The 16,912-nt window shown below is 38.8% G+C and overlaps 1 protein-coding gene across 2 annotated transcripts in view; it reads right to left on the reverse strand.

The window, feature by feature from the left end:
• Nucleotides 1-16,912, reverse strand: part of cdk19 (cyclin-dependent kinase 19) — a 63,943-nt gene that overhangs the window by 34,731 nt on the left and 12,300 nt on the right. For both annotated transcript variants that reach the window (XM_053445711.1, XM_053445710.1), the window contains exon 3: nt 379-489. In XM_053445711.1, coding sequence (XP_053301686.1) covers nt 379-489 — 111 coding nt within the window. The remainder of the gene's footprint in view (nt 1-378; nt 490-16,912) is intronic.

Consider the following 16,912-nt stretch of genomic DNA (forward strand, 5'->3'; position numbering starts at 1 on the left):
AAACTCTGACGTGACAGGAAAAGTACATTTTTGATATCTTCCTGGTCAAGCATTATTTCTGTGTCACAGTGCATCAACTAGTCACATGTGAAAATATATTGTATAGAAAAGTGTTAGAAGCAACTTCTTGAGCCTATAATCGGATGGATGACTGGTGGATATTGTGTTAAGGTTTGAATGAGCTTCACACAGTGCACAGAATACTCAAGTAAATGTTTGCCAGATACATTGAACAGAATTTAATTACTTCAATAGAATACACCAGTAATAATAATCTTTACATGGTCCAAACACAAAACCAGTTAATGAGCATTTGTCTCAGTTCAACTTTTTGAGACACATATCAAACGTATGTAGCATTCGTGCAGAGAGACTCACCCAAAGATCATGTTCCGCATAGTCGAAAAGCAGCCAGACCTTTCTGTCGCTGTGGGACAAGAACACTTTCTGCAGGGCGATCACATTAAGATGTTTCAGTTCTCGCAGGAGCTGGAAGACACAAGACTGTTTGAATGACTTGGAAAGGGATCATTTTAAGGGAAGATATGATAGCATTTGAATGTACTGAAAACTTGCTGAACAGGATTTCTATGAATTTTGCTGCCATGACGAATATCCGCATCTGCCACAACCGTGACTAAATCTCAGTCCGATATTGTGAAATGAAAATAGTCAAATAATCAAAATGATCTGGTGGGCCAGATATTATTTGCCGCAGGCTGCCAGTTGCTGTGGTGTATCTGAGGAGGTAGAAGAAGATTCAACTCGGACCGGCGGGTCTGCAAACTGAAGGCAGACTGCTACACAAGCAATCGCTACTACAGAGTGTTGTTGCCATATTTATTAATATTAAACATATTGCGTGTCCCAATTGCACCAAAGTAGGCACATTGTACATGCCAAGTGTTAGGCTATTAAGATTAATGATTCACAAGATATGCGTTACACATACAGAGGCTCGTAGAATTAATAGGTGAATCACTTCAGTGCTGCATCTTACTGACTTCTGCCTTGGAGCACAACACAACTTCTCTCGTTATTAGGGCAAAACAACAATAACAAACTTCCAAGTAGTCAACTGTCCTTTTCACTATGGTAGGTTGGTTTGGCGCACTCTAGACATTGACATTTGCACTCCAACAAAGTACCTCAAATAAATAATAATAGACACCATGTTGTATCGAACCATCCCAGCTAACGAATATAGGTTTTCAGATTTAGAATCCATTTATTCCACTGAGACATTTTCAGACGAACTGGACTGAAACTTCGGATGTTTTCTTTTCAATTATCATTGAGCCCCTGGTTAGACCAGCTGCTGAAGGCCTAACGGAGGTTAGCAGAGAGGCAGATGCATAATGGAGGACTTCAATCGTGGCTAATGCTACACGCTGTGTCGTATCGTTCAACCACTCCTTTTACTTCTGTCTTTGTCACTGGTTCATTGGTTTCACCCACTCCCATTCACAGTGTACTATTTGTTGACACACCACAGGCAATCCATAATCAATCATGCCCTTAAAACAGGCCTCTGTGTCTACAGGGCATTGCGTTCAGGGGGAGACAGAACTGAAACAGTGAATCCCTGACCTGATGAATTATTCATTCATACAGGCTGTCAAGTTTCTGACTGTACTTCACCTATTGTAACACAATTTTACTCCAAAACCAGCGCACATATGCAGATTTTATCAACATGTATACATTAGTCCAAATATAACAAGTCAACACATAACCAAAGCATCATCAGTTACCTGACAATGAGAGTTTAAAGAGTCCACCCACCTCAACACATCCACTAAATAAACTCTAAATCTATCGAATCACCAAAAAATGGTGTTGTCCTACTGTTTGCGTAATATGAAATTTCACTGTGGTTTCGAAGATGTTGCGTTATCTGAGATGTTAATGGTTTTTCTCAAATGTTATCGTGAGGTGAAATGTTGTAGCGTTTGGTGAAATGTTGTGTTTTGACCCTCAGGGACACTGCAAGAGAATCTCTCAGCCAAAGATAGATGAGCTCAGAAAGACTTGAGTGTTAAAATTGATAAATGTCAGTGAAAATAATTAAGCCAGAGGACAGTAACTCAGTCAGCTGACTAGTGACACAGTGAGCTGTCTGCAGACGTCCAAACAAACTGAAATGTTGGTAAGCATCCAAAAGTTTTTCAGATAGTTATGGGAGGATGAGAAAATTGTAGTACAAATCAATTCACTACGCGTCTTTTTTTATCAGTGTTATTTTGTGTGGAGCACAGCGCGATCACTCAAAGGAATGTGAAAGATTACAAAAGGACATAGTGTTCACTTGATCAGTGGGCAAACAGGATTTGCTTTTTCTTCTTGATAGTATCTGTGAAAGAAAACCCTTTGTTGTCCTTTCGCTATAATACATAATGACAATAAGGTTTCAATATGATCAAAAAATCAATCAATCAAATATTATTTGTATAGCTCATATTCACAAATCACAAGTTGTCTCATAGTGCTTAATGGGATAGTTCACCGAAAAATTAAAATTCGCTCATCATCTACTCAACACTGTGCCAAGGGAGGGGTGGGTGAAGTGCTTGAGTCCACAAAACACTTATGGAGTCTCAGGGATAACAGCGTTGCAGCCAAATCCAATACAATTGAAGAAAATGGGGATCAATTCTTCAAACAAAAAAACAGCAGAAAAAAACATAAAATGCCTCCATACTGCTAGTGTGGTGCCAACCAAGCGCCGACGGTCAAATGCGAACCCGAAACTGTGTGATTTATTCTAAATATCTGTTACCAGAATTAGCAATGATAGCAGAAGTAGCGGTGCTACTGCGCACCCTGTGCGTACCCTTGGGTGAGATCTTGTGTGCAGTGTGTGGTGTGTGCGGTGTATGTGATATGAACATGAGCAGCTCCAGAGCAGGATATCAGAGGAAATTTATGCTGGTGGTGTAAAGTTTTGAGCCATATTTGAATGTCGGGGCTTAAAGACACTTGGATCACACTATAGCTTTTTTTACGTTTGACGAAGTGGTCACTATTTACTTCAATGGTATTACATTTGGCTGCAACACTGTCTAGCCCTGAAACTGCAATAGTGTTTTGTGGACTCAAGCCCTTTACCAAAACGAGTGAATTATTTTTTTGTTTGAACTATTGTTGAGATATCTATGTTTCTCTGTATCTTGTGATTATATTTTACCTATATCCTGTGAACAAATATTAGCTGTATAATCCATATAATCAATAATGCTACAACTGTTTCTTTTATTTGGAATGATGTATATCTTTTTGACTCAGACACAGGGTCAGGCCCAGAGCACGACCACAGAAAGCAGGTGTCAATCTGAGTGTCAATCTGACTGCAAAATACAATTCGGAGAAAAGTGTGTGATGGAAATTCATCTTGAGATTTGAAATATTGAAAGCACGGGTGCTCAGGAAAGAGAGAGGACGTGCCAGAGCTAATACAATGAGGTGCTTCATGAAACGTGGTGAGAAAAAGATATGAAATCCTCCTCTAAGTCTAATCTGCTGGGTCCCTCCACTGTAGCAAGCTCCCTGTTTGCCGAGGCCACAGTAGTGGGACACCTGGTCGGTTGAATTTTCCCTTACAAGTGATGTGCTTGCAAAAAACTGCACTTTGAGGAAACAGTATACATCTGTCCAATAACTGAATTCCCTCAGAGAAAAAGACCCGCCTCTGTGCTGCACCCTGTGTCTTGATAAATACTGTGGACTTAGGATGAGTGTGCGCTTCTTCTCGACATGATCCAGTGAACCTGGTGACGTGTCCGGCAGAACCCCAGAGACTCTCTGTAAGTATTTAATTGTTTTACAATAAATGTTCAATTTCCAGAACTTCATGTATAAGTGTCTAATTATTCCTTCTCAAATCCTGGATCAACAAACACGTTTGTCCAATTGCCGGAGGCGAGGTCAAGTTTAGTGCCTGGCGACGACACTATCCCTTTAAGCATACTGTACAACTATCAAACAAAAAGTTTCTCTCTTCCCATGTTGAACATTTGTATTGTATTGAGATGAATGACACACAAATCACCTTTATGTTACTGGATTTGACACTGACCTTTACTTAGATGGTCTGACAGATTGGGACAAATGACCAAGCCAGTTAATGCGTAAAGAGGAAATACTGATCTGAACACTTGGTTTTACTAAGTTCAGGACAAACCTGCTTCTTAACTTGCAGACACCCTTTCAGATACAGCATAGAAAATAGATCTGAACACCACTGCCTGAAGCCGGTGATTTTTGGTGAACTAATATAAACATCAGAAAAGTCAAACAAATACACAATAGATACATTGTGAGAATTGAATGAACCGTACAGCAACAGTACTGTATTGCTATTTCTGTTGTACCCACAATTGAGAATTGAGACATAGGGGCAGAGAGGGTAGTGGGGGCAAACTGTGGATCATATGAAAGCTTTTTGATTTGGCCTTTGGATGAGGAAATTAGGTTTGTATTTAATCACAACCTTAATCCACAGGATATAAAAGTGCATTGTGTCAATGAGCCCTGGGCTTAGGGCTTGTAAACCCACAGCTCTGTGGCACCACTTTGAATTCTGACGACCATAGGCTGGACAAGACAGAACCACTGAGACCTCATATGATCACTGACTCAATGTCGCACAAATACCACTTTCACACACAAGCCCAGTGTTTGATGCTTGATAATGAGCAGTGTTTAACCCATTTTCTGTGCACAGGATCGCAAGTTAATTCCTGATTGTTTCTGTTCACATTAGACTTGGGTCTGACTCAGCGGTTTCACACCGCAACACAAACACACTGCTACTGTAACACAAAATGATTCCAAAAATTGTGTATTGACTGAACAGATTAGTTGACCCACTGTTTTTCTGAAGCTTTTATCATTCATGTCATTCATGTCTTTAATTGTGCTGTGGTGTCAATATCAGACTAATATGTGTTTTTATACAGCACTCGCTTTTTATATCTGCACTTGTCATTATTAATATCAAGTGTCACACGTCTCCTGAATGATCTTTCCATTAGTTTTCTTTACTTTTTAATGTATTTGAGTAAATTTGGCATTAAAATGTTATACTTGTTACTTCAAGGATGAATTTGGAACAACTTTCCAGAGAACTTCAGATGAAAAATAGCGTCTTGGCAAACTCGAATTTACAGCATTGTTAATAACGTGTGCTGTCTGTTAAATAAATCAATACATTTTTCCCTGTTGCCCGGTTCATAACCATTTAACCGTTAATATATAAAACTTTACTTTTCAAGTCTTGGTGATTTCTATTTCCTGGGTCATTATGAAACTATGGTGGGACAAATTAAACAACGGAGGTCTGCCACAGTCTATGAAATAAATGGAAAACACTCTATAGGCCTATTGGTTTGTTTTATTCTGTGACTTCTGTTCACAGCAGCGCTGATGGTGGGCGATGATGTGTGTTTCATGTTAATCGTTTAAGCTGCTATTTGCACATGTAAAAATTAACCTGTTGTTGTATGTATTGGGGCTGTTTTACATGTTGTTACCTATAATTCTTGTCAGTTATCGTTAATATTTGGGGCATCAGCTCTTAGTAAGAAAAACACATTGAAAATGAGCATCTCTATACCCTGTATTGCAAATATTAACACTACAGTGCTGGGTCTCACTTGAAAGTTGCAAAACAGCAGCAGAATTTCTGACGCAGTCCTGTATGTAAAACACATAATTATCTCGGCTGCAAACAAACACCTTTTTGAAAGGATTTACATTGTTCGTTTTGGAAGTTAGCAGGATGCATTAAAAAAAACTTACAAAACTCTTGGGAAAATCCTGCAGCAGGCCATAATCACACATCTGTAATCCAGCCTTAGCCACAGCAAGCCGGGTTTCCTGTGGGAAACATTTCCATGTGCAGAAAATCTTGTGACTCATTTTCATGCCCTATTAGGCAAAGGCCATTTAGGCCATGCTTCAACATGTGCAGGGATAGAGGGCAAGCTGTGACCAAATCTGCAAATGTGGTTGTTCTGTTTTCTGCTGCTGAGATGCTGTTTATCAATGAGACTAAAGAGACTGAATAGAATTTACAGATTAAAATCAAACTCTGCAATGAATACCCCACTTTCCTATCAAAATACCAAAGTGTTTTAACACAAAAATCGCCAAACATCAAAGAGAGACGGATTACTATATGTAAACTGATGGTTAGAATGGCATGGCAAGAATATGAACACACCAAGAACAAAAGAACAGGCAGCTTCTCCCCCTTCTGAGTAAAATAGGTCATGTTTTTGTAAAGGCCTCAGAGAAAGGCTGGACAGCCTCCAAATATTCACAGCTAAGACTGAGTCTTACCCAGGCTGCCAGTCTACCTCCACACAGGCTACTTAGACTCAAATGTGCTTTCAAGCTCTTAACACTTGTGAGAAGCTTTAAACTTGGGTTGCAGCAGGGATCGGAAAGAAGACATGAAGCCAACATGGTTTTATGTTGGGGATTGAAAAAATTTGATGCCACATCTAAATTTAAAAAGGTGAAAGCAAGATGTTCATCTTGTAGGAACCAATGTGGATATTACTAAGTAAGTGAAGCTTGTTCTTTCAACCAGAACCTTGCAGGCCTGTGTTATTGCTGTGAATTTTACATTTTCATTGATTAATGAGCATGAATCACGATAAAATGTGTAGAATGACCTGTCATTTTAACAGGCATTAAAGTCTGTTGCAATCACACATATAGCTCCTCTTGTTGATGAATAATGCAGGGCAGCAGTGCATGTGCTAAAGCAGCGTATGTCTCATATTCAGGTGTGGATGGGTAATATCCATCTTTCTATACACAGTATGTATGTGCATATGTGTACACAATGTAAATAGTTAACCCTACTGGCAAATTTCAGCCAGTAAATATGGTCAGTCAACAAAAACTGCATGAAATCATTACATGACCTGACATGACCTTACATGACATAGGCATATGTTTCAAAATTCAAAAAAATTCAAATATTAGGCTGACAAAGGTTTCATAAGTAAAACGGTAAGGAGACAAGGATAAGGAGAAACAAGGAGACTAGCACTGCCCTGTATCCACCAGCTCCTGGGGATTTATTAATGACTCCTCTGATGAAGCTGGCAAGCAGCAGGTCGATAGATCCACTACACTGACTACAGGATGCTGTGTGCAGGGCTCCGCCTGCCACTGGCGAGATGCAAACACCGCTGCTCTGTCTGCAGGGCCATATATACGCCAAGCCGTCTCCCTGCAGAATGCATAAAGTGACGGCCACTGGCTCAGTGAGACGTCAGTGCGCCCGCAGCAGCAGCAGCCACTCGCTGGTATTGCTGACTCAGCTGTGTCTTTGACAGACTGCAAGCTGCAGGTCGAAGGGTGAGTTAAGAGCAGGATCCTTAAGAACTAACAAAATTAGGTTTCAGAGCTGAAGCAGATTAAGCAGTAGATACATTTATTTTACTTCAACACGCAAACTAGCAGATATGCTCATGCATTTACTGTATACACATATTGTGTGGTTTTTTATTGTATTATATTTTGTCATGTTTGGGATATTATTAGTATTCCCTGTTAGATGTTGAGCCTCTGTGATTGTTTCCTGGGGTCACACAACTAAAAAACTAAAACATGACATTAATTAAGACGTCTACAGACAAACAATTATTATACTAAAATCAGTAATGTATTACTGACAAAACTATTTTTAAAATTAATGTACATGTAAATTATATAAATGTATAAAAATAGGAATGCATATATAAAACATTTGTAAGCATATTCGCTATACTTTTTATTGTAATAATGTATTCATTAGCATGTTATATTTCTACGGCATCATCTAGCATATTACCCTATTTCCATTTATAATCACATATTTAATGTATACAGGTCCACACACACACACACTCACACACATGCATCTGTCAACAAACAGAAATATTTCCTATTTTTAATGTTGCCATTATATTTTGTATTGTACTGTATTAGCTCTTACATTTTCTTGACCAAGGACTGCAGATGCAAATGCTGCCTACATCCTACTACTTTAATCACATTTAATTATACTTGTGATTACCAAAACATATTTAGAAATTACCAAACCTATTACTCTATTGTTATTGATGAAACACATGCAATCTCTGACAAGCCTCCTAAGTTAATTTCAACAACATTATGGTTTATTGGTATGAATTACACATATCATATAAATATAAAAAAACTAGTTATAATATTTTCAGCTATCTATTAATATACATTAAATCACACTTCAATTTATGATTATCATTTAACTGATGCTCATTTAATCACTAGCAACCACGTGTTTGAGCTTTTAAACGTCCACCCTGCACAAACACAACAAAAACATGTTCCTGTCCGCAGGCTGGGAATGAGCAGCTGATTGAGCCGGAGAACAGAGGTTGTCTCGTGGAGACTGGTGGGAAAACAAACATGAGGGCTCATCTCAAAGCTGGAGCATAACTTTAGGTTTCGACTTTGGAGATGAAAGGATCGCTAAAACAATTTATGACTGTGTCATCTAGTTTAAGCAGATCAGTGTGACTGGGGGAGTGACTGCACACTTATCCTAACATGGAAAAACAAAACCCGTTCATTTATTTGAGCCACTGCTCACACTGTATCTACCCACGTGTTCTTTTGTGGCAGACAGGAAAAAAGGGGAATATTTAAGAGGTCAGGACATTTAACGAAACAAAAGCCATTGTATTCAACAGGGACTCAGGACTCATGTGCAAAATGACTTACACAATACAATACAAACTTTAGACACTGAAGAATTTCAGGGCCCCTTGATGATAAGCAGAGACCCCTGATATGAGGCAATTTGTATTTGTATTCAAATCTGGTTTGTCATCTTGTCATCTTTGCTACTGGCAATGGAGAGTTGAGGCAGGGCTGTTTTGGGGGACTATGCACTTCTTGAACACAACTTATCTAAAACACAACATTCTCCTCTTTACACACAGGAAGCCTCATTCCCATCCAAATAATATGTAACATCTGTGTCTCTGTGAGGGACTCTGTCAGTTGTTCAAAAACATTTCAGGGAAACACTGCTCAATGCTCTACTCCTCCTACATAAGTCATATCACCTCGTTTAGACGTCAGGTGAGGATTAACACACGTTCTTAAGTATTATCTAAACAAAGAGGACTGCCAAAGGAGTTTAAAGGCTACAGGCCTTGTTATGCAATCTGCAGCCAATGTTGAGCTGACATATAGACTGCAGTGGGGCTTTGACTGCCTGAATATTGGAGAAAAGCAGCAGTGTGGTGTAGGAAATAGAAGAAAAATGAACATGCACAAGGACCCTGCAGAGGTGCAAAAAAGAGCTCCATATGAAGAGGACAAAAAAATGTCATCACCTTTATCAATAAGAATTGTTAACTTTTTTGGGGGATACAACATATGTGATAATCATAATTATCATCAAAATACAAAGAGAAACTAAAATTCACACATGAATGTGTGGCAACAACAAAGAAACAAACTTGGGATATTCATTCCAAACATTTCCCCCAAAAAATGTAATCCAAAGACAATGAGGCCTGTTGCAGAAGCATAGACATGATTCCAAGTAATTTACTTACTAGTTTTTCCATTTTATCTGATGGTGCTCACACACTACTTGCAGCACTTGATATAACGATTGTGTCTTACTATTTGATGTTTGTTAAAATCATCAGATCAACAGACTGTTGGCAACCAACAAAGTGTTTTATTTCTCATGTATCCAATCATAAAGCAGAATATCATTAATGTGAAAACATTTTGAACAAAAAAACATCCTGCAGACAAACCAACCTCTTTCCTCCCTTCCCGCCTCAGCTCCGCTTCATGTGGCATGCCATCTGCCGGACTGCATAGTTTGCTAAACGAAGCGAGGTGGTGGTTTGGGAGGCATAAACACTCCATTGTTCTGTTGGGCAAGCCTAGAAAATCTTTTAAAGCAAGATCAAAATCTTCTGGTTGTAATGTTTAAGAGACAAGTAAAGCAAGGCTTTTCTCTGCTGGGAGATCACCGTCGCTGCTACATACGGTCTTCAGATTCATCGAGGTGAAGAATGCAGTTGTAAAATGATTAACCATATTAAGACCACAACAATACAACATTAAACCACAACAATGAAACCAAATTGGTTGGACTCTCATCATTTACTTCAACTCCAGTTCTCTTTCAATATTATCCAACTATGCAAACAATGTTAAAGACACATGTGAAACCGGCTGAACCAACCGATAAACAATCAAACAATAATCAACCATGTAAGACAATTTAGCTAGAAAACCATGTGATTCTATGAACCTAATAAAAAGCACCACAGACCCCAGCCAGTAGTGACTAATGTTTACATGAAGGATATTGAAACATCTCATGGTTATGTAGATTGGTCGATAGATGTTATGTTATTAAACCTGCACATGTATCCAGTTGATGTGGCTTAGGGATGTGAATTCCTTTGAGTTATTGGACATTCTGGTCAAAGGTGGGCTCACCTTTGCCAACACTTTGCCTCTCCAAAGGGGGAGACATGCTGGTATTATTTTTTAAGCCACAGTGACCTTGACCTTTGACCACTGAAATCGAATAAATGTATAAGTGAGTCGATGTGATACTGCATTCACAAGGTTGTTTTCAAATGTGGTTTGTGAGGTCACAGTGACCTTATTCTTTGAGCTTTCGGGTCATCCTTGAGTCCAAGTGAATATTTGTACCAAATTTGAGGAAATGGGAGGAATGGGACGAACGTACAGACAGTCGGATGGACGGGCAAACCTGAAAACATAATGCCTCCGGCAACTGGCTATCACCTTTGTGAAAGCAAAACATTTTGTAGCACAACAATAACCTGCATTTGCTGTATAAACCTCAATCAGACATTGTTAACTAAGGAAATAATTTCATCATTTATAATATATCGATTATGCTTGGTTAATCAAAGATGTCAGCAAAGATGTTAATCTACAATAAAAATGTTGTCTCTAATGTTATTGGTTGGAGAAGTTAATACACCATATTGTAGCGATCTGTGAGCCAGTTGCTCTGTTTAGACAACAAAACTGCGAAGGCTTACGGGACTGAAGTGTCCTGGGTAACTCGATTTTTTGGTCTTTATTCAATTTAAAAGTGCGTTAATTTTCAAACTTAGTTTTTGTGTTTTCTCTCTTCCTTTTCAATGTGTAATTCCATCACACATGAATTAAAACAACTGTCAAGAATCCTAGAAAGGAAGTGGCCCTCCAACAACTGTGTTGAAAATCACCTGATAGTGTTAAAGCATATGAAAAGGCCCTCCACAAAGCAAGAGCTGCCTAGTACACCACATTAATAGAAGAAAATAAAAACAACCCAAGATTTCTCGTCAGATTTCTCTGCTAATGAGGGGGGCAAATCGTCATGAATGTGGACATATAAAGTTTATCATAACAATCTGCGGTCCACTTTTTAGACTCAATCAGGAAACAAGGAAAGCTGTAAAACGTTACATACTTCGCATTCTTCTCACATGTTTTCAATAATCACTTACTCATGTATAGCATGTTAAGAGACAAATGAAAGTTTTTAATTTAATTTTCAAAACAGTAGAGAAAAGAATTGCACATTAACCTCTTTATTTTGATGTTCACCTAGAAATACAATTTGATGGAAACCTGGCTGTTCAAAGGATAAATAGTGGCGCAAATCACCACAGCCATTCAGAGATGCAGGCTTTTACTTGCATTATTGAAATAATAATTTACACAATTTTTACACTATGTACTGTATGTAATATGTATAATATATATTTACCATAACAGTGTGCGAAGAAGAGTCATGAGGCCTTCCTTCAATAAAAATACCAATTGACATCTTCTAGGTGTGTCAGTGCTTTTTCGCTGGGAGATATTTGTTTTGTTTTTTAAATGTTTGCGTCTGTTGCATGTTTCAGACATTAACAACTCTTCCAAATCGCTCGCCACAAACTGAGGAGTGTCTCACTTGGACATTTGCGACATGAACCTCCTTGACAGAAAATAAGGAGTTCAGTGCATGTATGAAAGCAGTTTTGCAGATGTAGCCAGCACCTGTTGGCTTATGTATGGTCAGCCTGTCAATGCTTTTCAGTATCTTTTGAATGCTAACTTAACCCATTTACTAAATTCATATTAAATGTTATATAATATGTAGGTTACATATTTTGTAGATGTATATTTAATGTACAGTTACAGAAGCAGCTTTCCGACTTGATGAATGATGTGGAAAAGAAGATGATAATCTCATTCTGTGTTGTGTGTGCCTGAAACATAACACTTTTCTCTGTAGGTAGATTTCAAGGAAACAAAAGCTCTATCCCCCTAGTTACCCACCACCCTCTACTGTGAGCATTACATTACATGTCATTTAGCTGCCGCTTTTGTCCAAAGCGACTTACATTTTTAGAACACTCAGCATTTATGAGGGGCCATTTAGGGGTTCAGTATCTTGCCAAGGACACTTAGGCATGCAGTCGGGAAAGAGTGGGATTCATACCGGCAACCTTCTTGTTGCATACATCTGCTCTATCCCTTAGGCCACGCTCTCCCATAGGTAACATCTTTTCAACTGTTCAATTTGCAGCTAAAGTTGGGTGCAAATAAAAACATTCTCTAAAAGATCATGCAATTTGCACTGCCACGAGTTTGCTCAATATTATTGCAAGTGTTTGCATAGTGTCACAGACAGCGTTTGCACCTTATGGCATATCCCTGCCTGTCCAGGTAAACATGTTATAGCGGAAACCAGAGCCACTTACATAACAGCTCCACCCTATTAAGGGAAGGCCCACATGCTTTCTATATCTGCAGCATCTGAGAGGTCTGGCTGAGTGGCACACTCACTCACCCTCAGGCCGCACCGTCTCCAACACAAATACTTTAGGCTCAAAAGTGCTGGCTGGCTTGCTGCGTCCATCCAACAAGTCTTATAGATGGTTAATTACGAAAATAAGCTGACCTTGGCTGCAATAAAGCAGTGAGAAGCCCTTTTCAAACTTGAGATTCATGCTTTCGGACATACACTGAACATGGGAGAATCTCCTGATATTAACCAGAGGGGAGAATGCAAATGTGCGAGCCTCTGGACTTTCTCCAGCCAGCCCTCTTGTTAGAACTCTGCAGAAAGTTTGAATGAGCTGATGTGACAACCCGACAGGAGATCCTCTGCAGGAAACACCCCTAGCGAGTGGGCGTGTTGATCAAGTTTCCATCACACGGCAAACACAAAAATAAAAAACAAACAAAGAAAAAAATATCTCAGGATGAAAAAAAACAGAGCCTAACACATAAAAGACACAGACGAAGATGTCACAAGAGTTTTTGGTGAATGGGGCTGATGCCAGTGTCGATCGGCTGTAAACAAAAACCTGATCTCCAGAGTAATACATTACATTCTGCCTTTCAAAATGTCAGTGTTGTTGTGAACGCGTCTGAGTGGATAATTTGCAGTAGTGCATGTGGCAAACTCAAAAGTGATATGGAAGACATGACATTTTTGTGTACAACTAATTGTTATAGACAACGGCTTCACCTGCTTCACCTGAGCTAACAGGCTACTTCCCGGCACTGAACACTACCCGAGACCGTTTAAACAGTTTCACTCACACATCGGAGGAATAACACAGCTTGATGTTCTGCTTGGTCTCCTGACGGAAAAGTTAAAGACGTCTGCGCTCCCGTTTCTGTGGTAAGTAAAGTTTATTATTTTATTTATGTGTTAGGAGTGATTCGCAGGTACGTGTACCTGGCTTGTTAGCTTAGCTCCGCTAGCCCGGAGGCAAGATACCAGCAGTACTGGCGATGCTAACAGGAGTTATTACCGACACGAACCAACATGAGCCGGTCTGCCCAACAGAGAGAAGCGTTAGTTTATGAGGGTGAATCTGAGACAAGAGACTGTGTGTGTCTGGAGAATAAGCTCCACCACGTAAGATATCTAATGTTATGTGACGTTTTTTCACTGGCCAAACCATTTGAATTGACTATGTTACACAGATTCTTATTCTGCAGAAACAGATTTAGCTGAAACCTGAGTATTTAAACTCACATCTGCATTGTAAGAGCAGCTGTTTAAAGAAGCATTACGTCTCCTAAAGCTCTTTATTCAGAGTATTGGTGTTGTTGTGTTGTAATGTGTCACAGTGAAATCTAAATTTGTCTGCTACCTTCGGTTTTACATCGTTAATCTAAGGCAGACTTCACTGAATTATTGTGTTAATTATAAATAAATTACAGGAGGTGTTACTTTACTAGAATAGACAGTCACATAGAGAACCTGAGGCTGATGTCCACCACCAATTTCTTAAACTGAAATGATTATGATCTGGTGAACTTTGAAGTAATAAACTATTATTTTTACCATGTAATAGTCTGTTAAGGAGTTAACCTGGCACATGTATGACTTTACATGTCTGTGTATTTGTGTTGAATGTTCTTCTAGGATGTCCAACATCAAACACAACTGGAATCCAACCAGACTGAACACTGAGTCATCACTTCAACGCTGAATCCAGGTACGGACCTGTTTTCATTACTTACAAACAATCAAAGCAATGTATTGCCCATAATACATAATGTATTAAATAATATATGCATTACTTTTCATGTGAAAGAACTCCATACTCTACATTAATTGTCTTGGTAATACACTTTAATCCAAAAGCATATTCAATTACATAGTTGAATATCCACAGAAAATAAGGATACAAACTTTGTTCATAAGTAACACTTCCTCTACAATAATGCCATACTTTTATGTTTCCTATCATTTTATTAGGGACGGACGAGTCTGAAGGACACAGCTGTGATGACCATGTTCAGTCTTGGCAAATAAGAAAAATAAAACACTGGGTTCTTATCTAAAGTGTATCAAATCAGAAAGCTAAAGATAAACATAGTTCTAATAAGTGTTCATTTTTTTTAACCAAACATAATGAATATAGAAATTAACTCTACTATCGATGACACTTAGCAATGAGCCAGTTCTAAACAGTTGCAGGCCATCTTTAGTTAAGGGAGGAAAACATGAAGCTGGTGCAGTCATCCTCGTGTTGACCAGCCTGATTCTGCAGATCTCCACCATGTTGCTGCTGAGGACATCAGGTGCTGCAGTGCTTCATCTAATAAAAAGAAGAAACTCACTATTAAAGAATGTTTTGTGTTGTGTATGAAACACCACAGATGTCAGACAGAACCGATGTACTGGGCTCTGGGTTTGTACCCTCATGGTTAAATGCACATATTGTAAGTCGCTTTGGATAAAAGTAATGAAAGAAATAAAACATTTTACAAATAAATCAAATGTCTTTCTACCTCATCTGTAACATTCAAGGTGATAATCTCCCACAGACCTGTTGATAACAGTCCACATCAGGTCTTTCCACTTCCCTCAGTGTGAAAACATAATTATATAATTAATATGAGAACTATTTACAACACTGGTGTGTGGAGATTATAAACATATCTAAACTGTCTAATTCACTCCATAACAGGCTAAATAAACGAGGTGGCAATAGTAATGGTGGTTATACCAGCCTGTATCAGAACATTTGTGAAACATAGTTACTATCACATGCAACTTACAAATGTAGCGTAATGATATTAACTTATTAAAATAACCAAACACACAACTGTAGTCAATACCGCTTGAAATATAGTATTGAAGTTATCCTTCAAAATGTTAACCCTCATCAATGCTGCTAAAAACGTTAATCTTGATGATGTTTTCCTACACCTGACATCTATTGCACTTCTGTCCGTCCTGGGAGAGGGATCCCTCACATGTGTCTCTCTCTGAGGTTTCTACGTATTTTTACCCTGGTAAAAGGGTTTTTAGTAGTTTTTCCTTACTCTTGCTGAGGGTTAAGGACAGAGGATGTCACACCAATGTTAAAGCCCTATGAGACGAATTGTGAGTTGTGAATATGGGCTATAGGGGAGAGCGGGGTAATGTGGGACATTTTTTACATTTGCTCCCCTCTAGGCGAGCTAAAATGATATATCAGTAAAATTTACACATTTCCCATTAATACAGGATGTTTTCTAGCAATGGAAATGATCAGAATGTCTTCAGGACAAAGGGCAGTGAAAATATGATTGTTTTTAAAAAAGTGGTCTTGTGTCCCACTTTACCCCAGCTACGGGGTAAAGTGGTCCACTTACTTTTTCCACTTTAAAACTACCATAGTTAAAATCCCGACAGCTAGATTGACAACCACTAATATCAGACTAGTAACAGAATCCTGGGGATTGGTCAATTAAGCACATTTATGATTATAATGATTCATGTGATCTATTGCGCACCCTAGCTTACCTGCACATTGTTTCTCTGTCCAATTGGCAGGGACAGGGATATTGTTTTTCTCTGCGTATTCAAATGCCAGTTCACGGCACTTAACTGGAGCAAAGCCATGGAACTGGTCAGCTAGTTGTTTCAAGTGTTTGGCAAGCTCCTCCTCCATCTCATCTGTGAATATTCTCTTTTCCTCAGCTACTGCACCCCAGGCTACTGATTTTACTTTCCCTTTCTCTTTTTTCTTTATGAATCTTTTGAGGGTTGTCTTGTCAATATTTCTATCCCTTCCAGCTTTTCTTAAGGACTTCTTTCCTTGCATGACCTCAGCGGCTGCACTCTCCATCTCTGTGAGGGGTGTTTGGCCCCAGGTTGTCTTCCTGGTGTAGTTTGTTGGCATGATGGCTTTTCTACAATGTTTATGACATTAAAAATAAAACATATATAATGTAATATAACACTAAAATATGTTTAAGACTAAACTTAACTTGTGCTTGATGGTGGGGAAAAGTGAGACACTGTCCCACTTTACCCCACAGCATTTGTCCCACTTTACCCCGAAGCCACAATTTTAGAAAAACAACATCT

The sequence above is a fragment of the Pleuronectes platessa genome, chromosome 17, assembly GCF_947347685.1.
Source record: "Pleuronectes platessa chromosome 17, fPlePla1.1, whole genome shotgun sequence".
NCBI classification, from domain to species: domain Eukaryota; kingdom Metazoa; phylum Chordata; class Actinopteri; order Pleuronectiformes; family Pleuronectidae; genus Pleuronectes; species Pleuronectes platessa.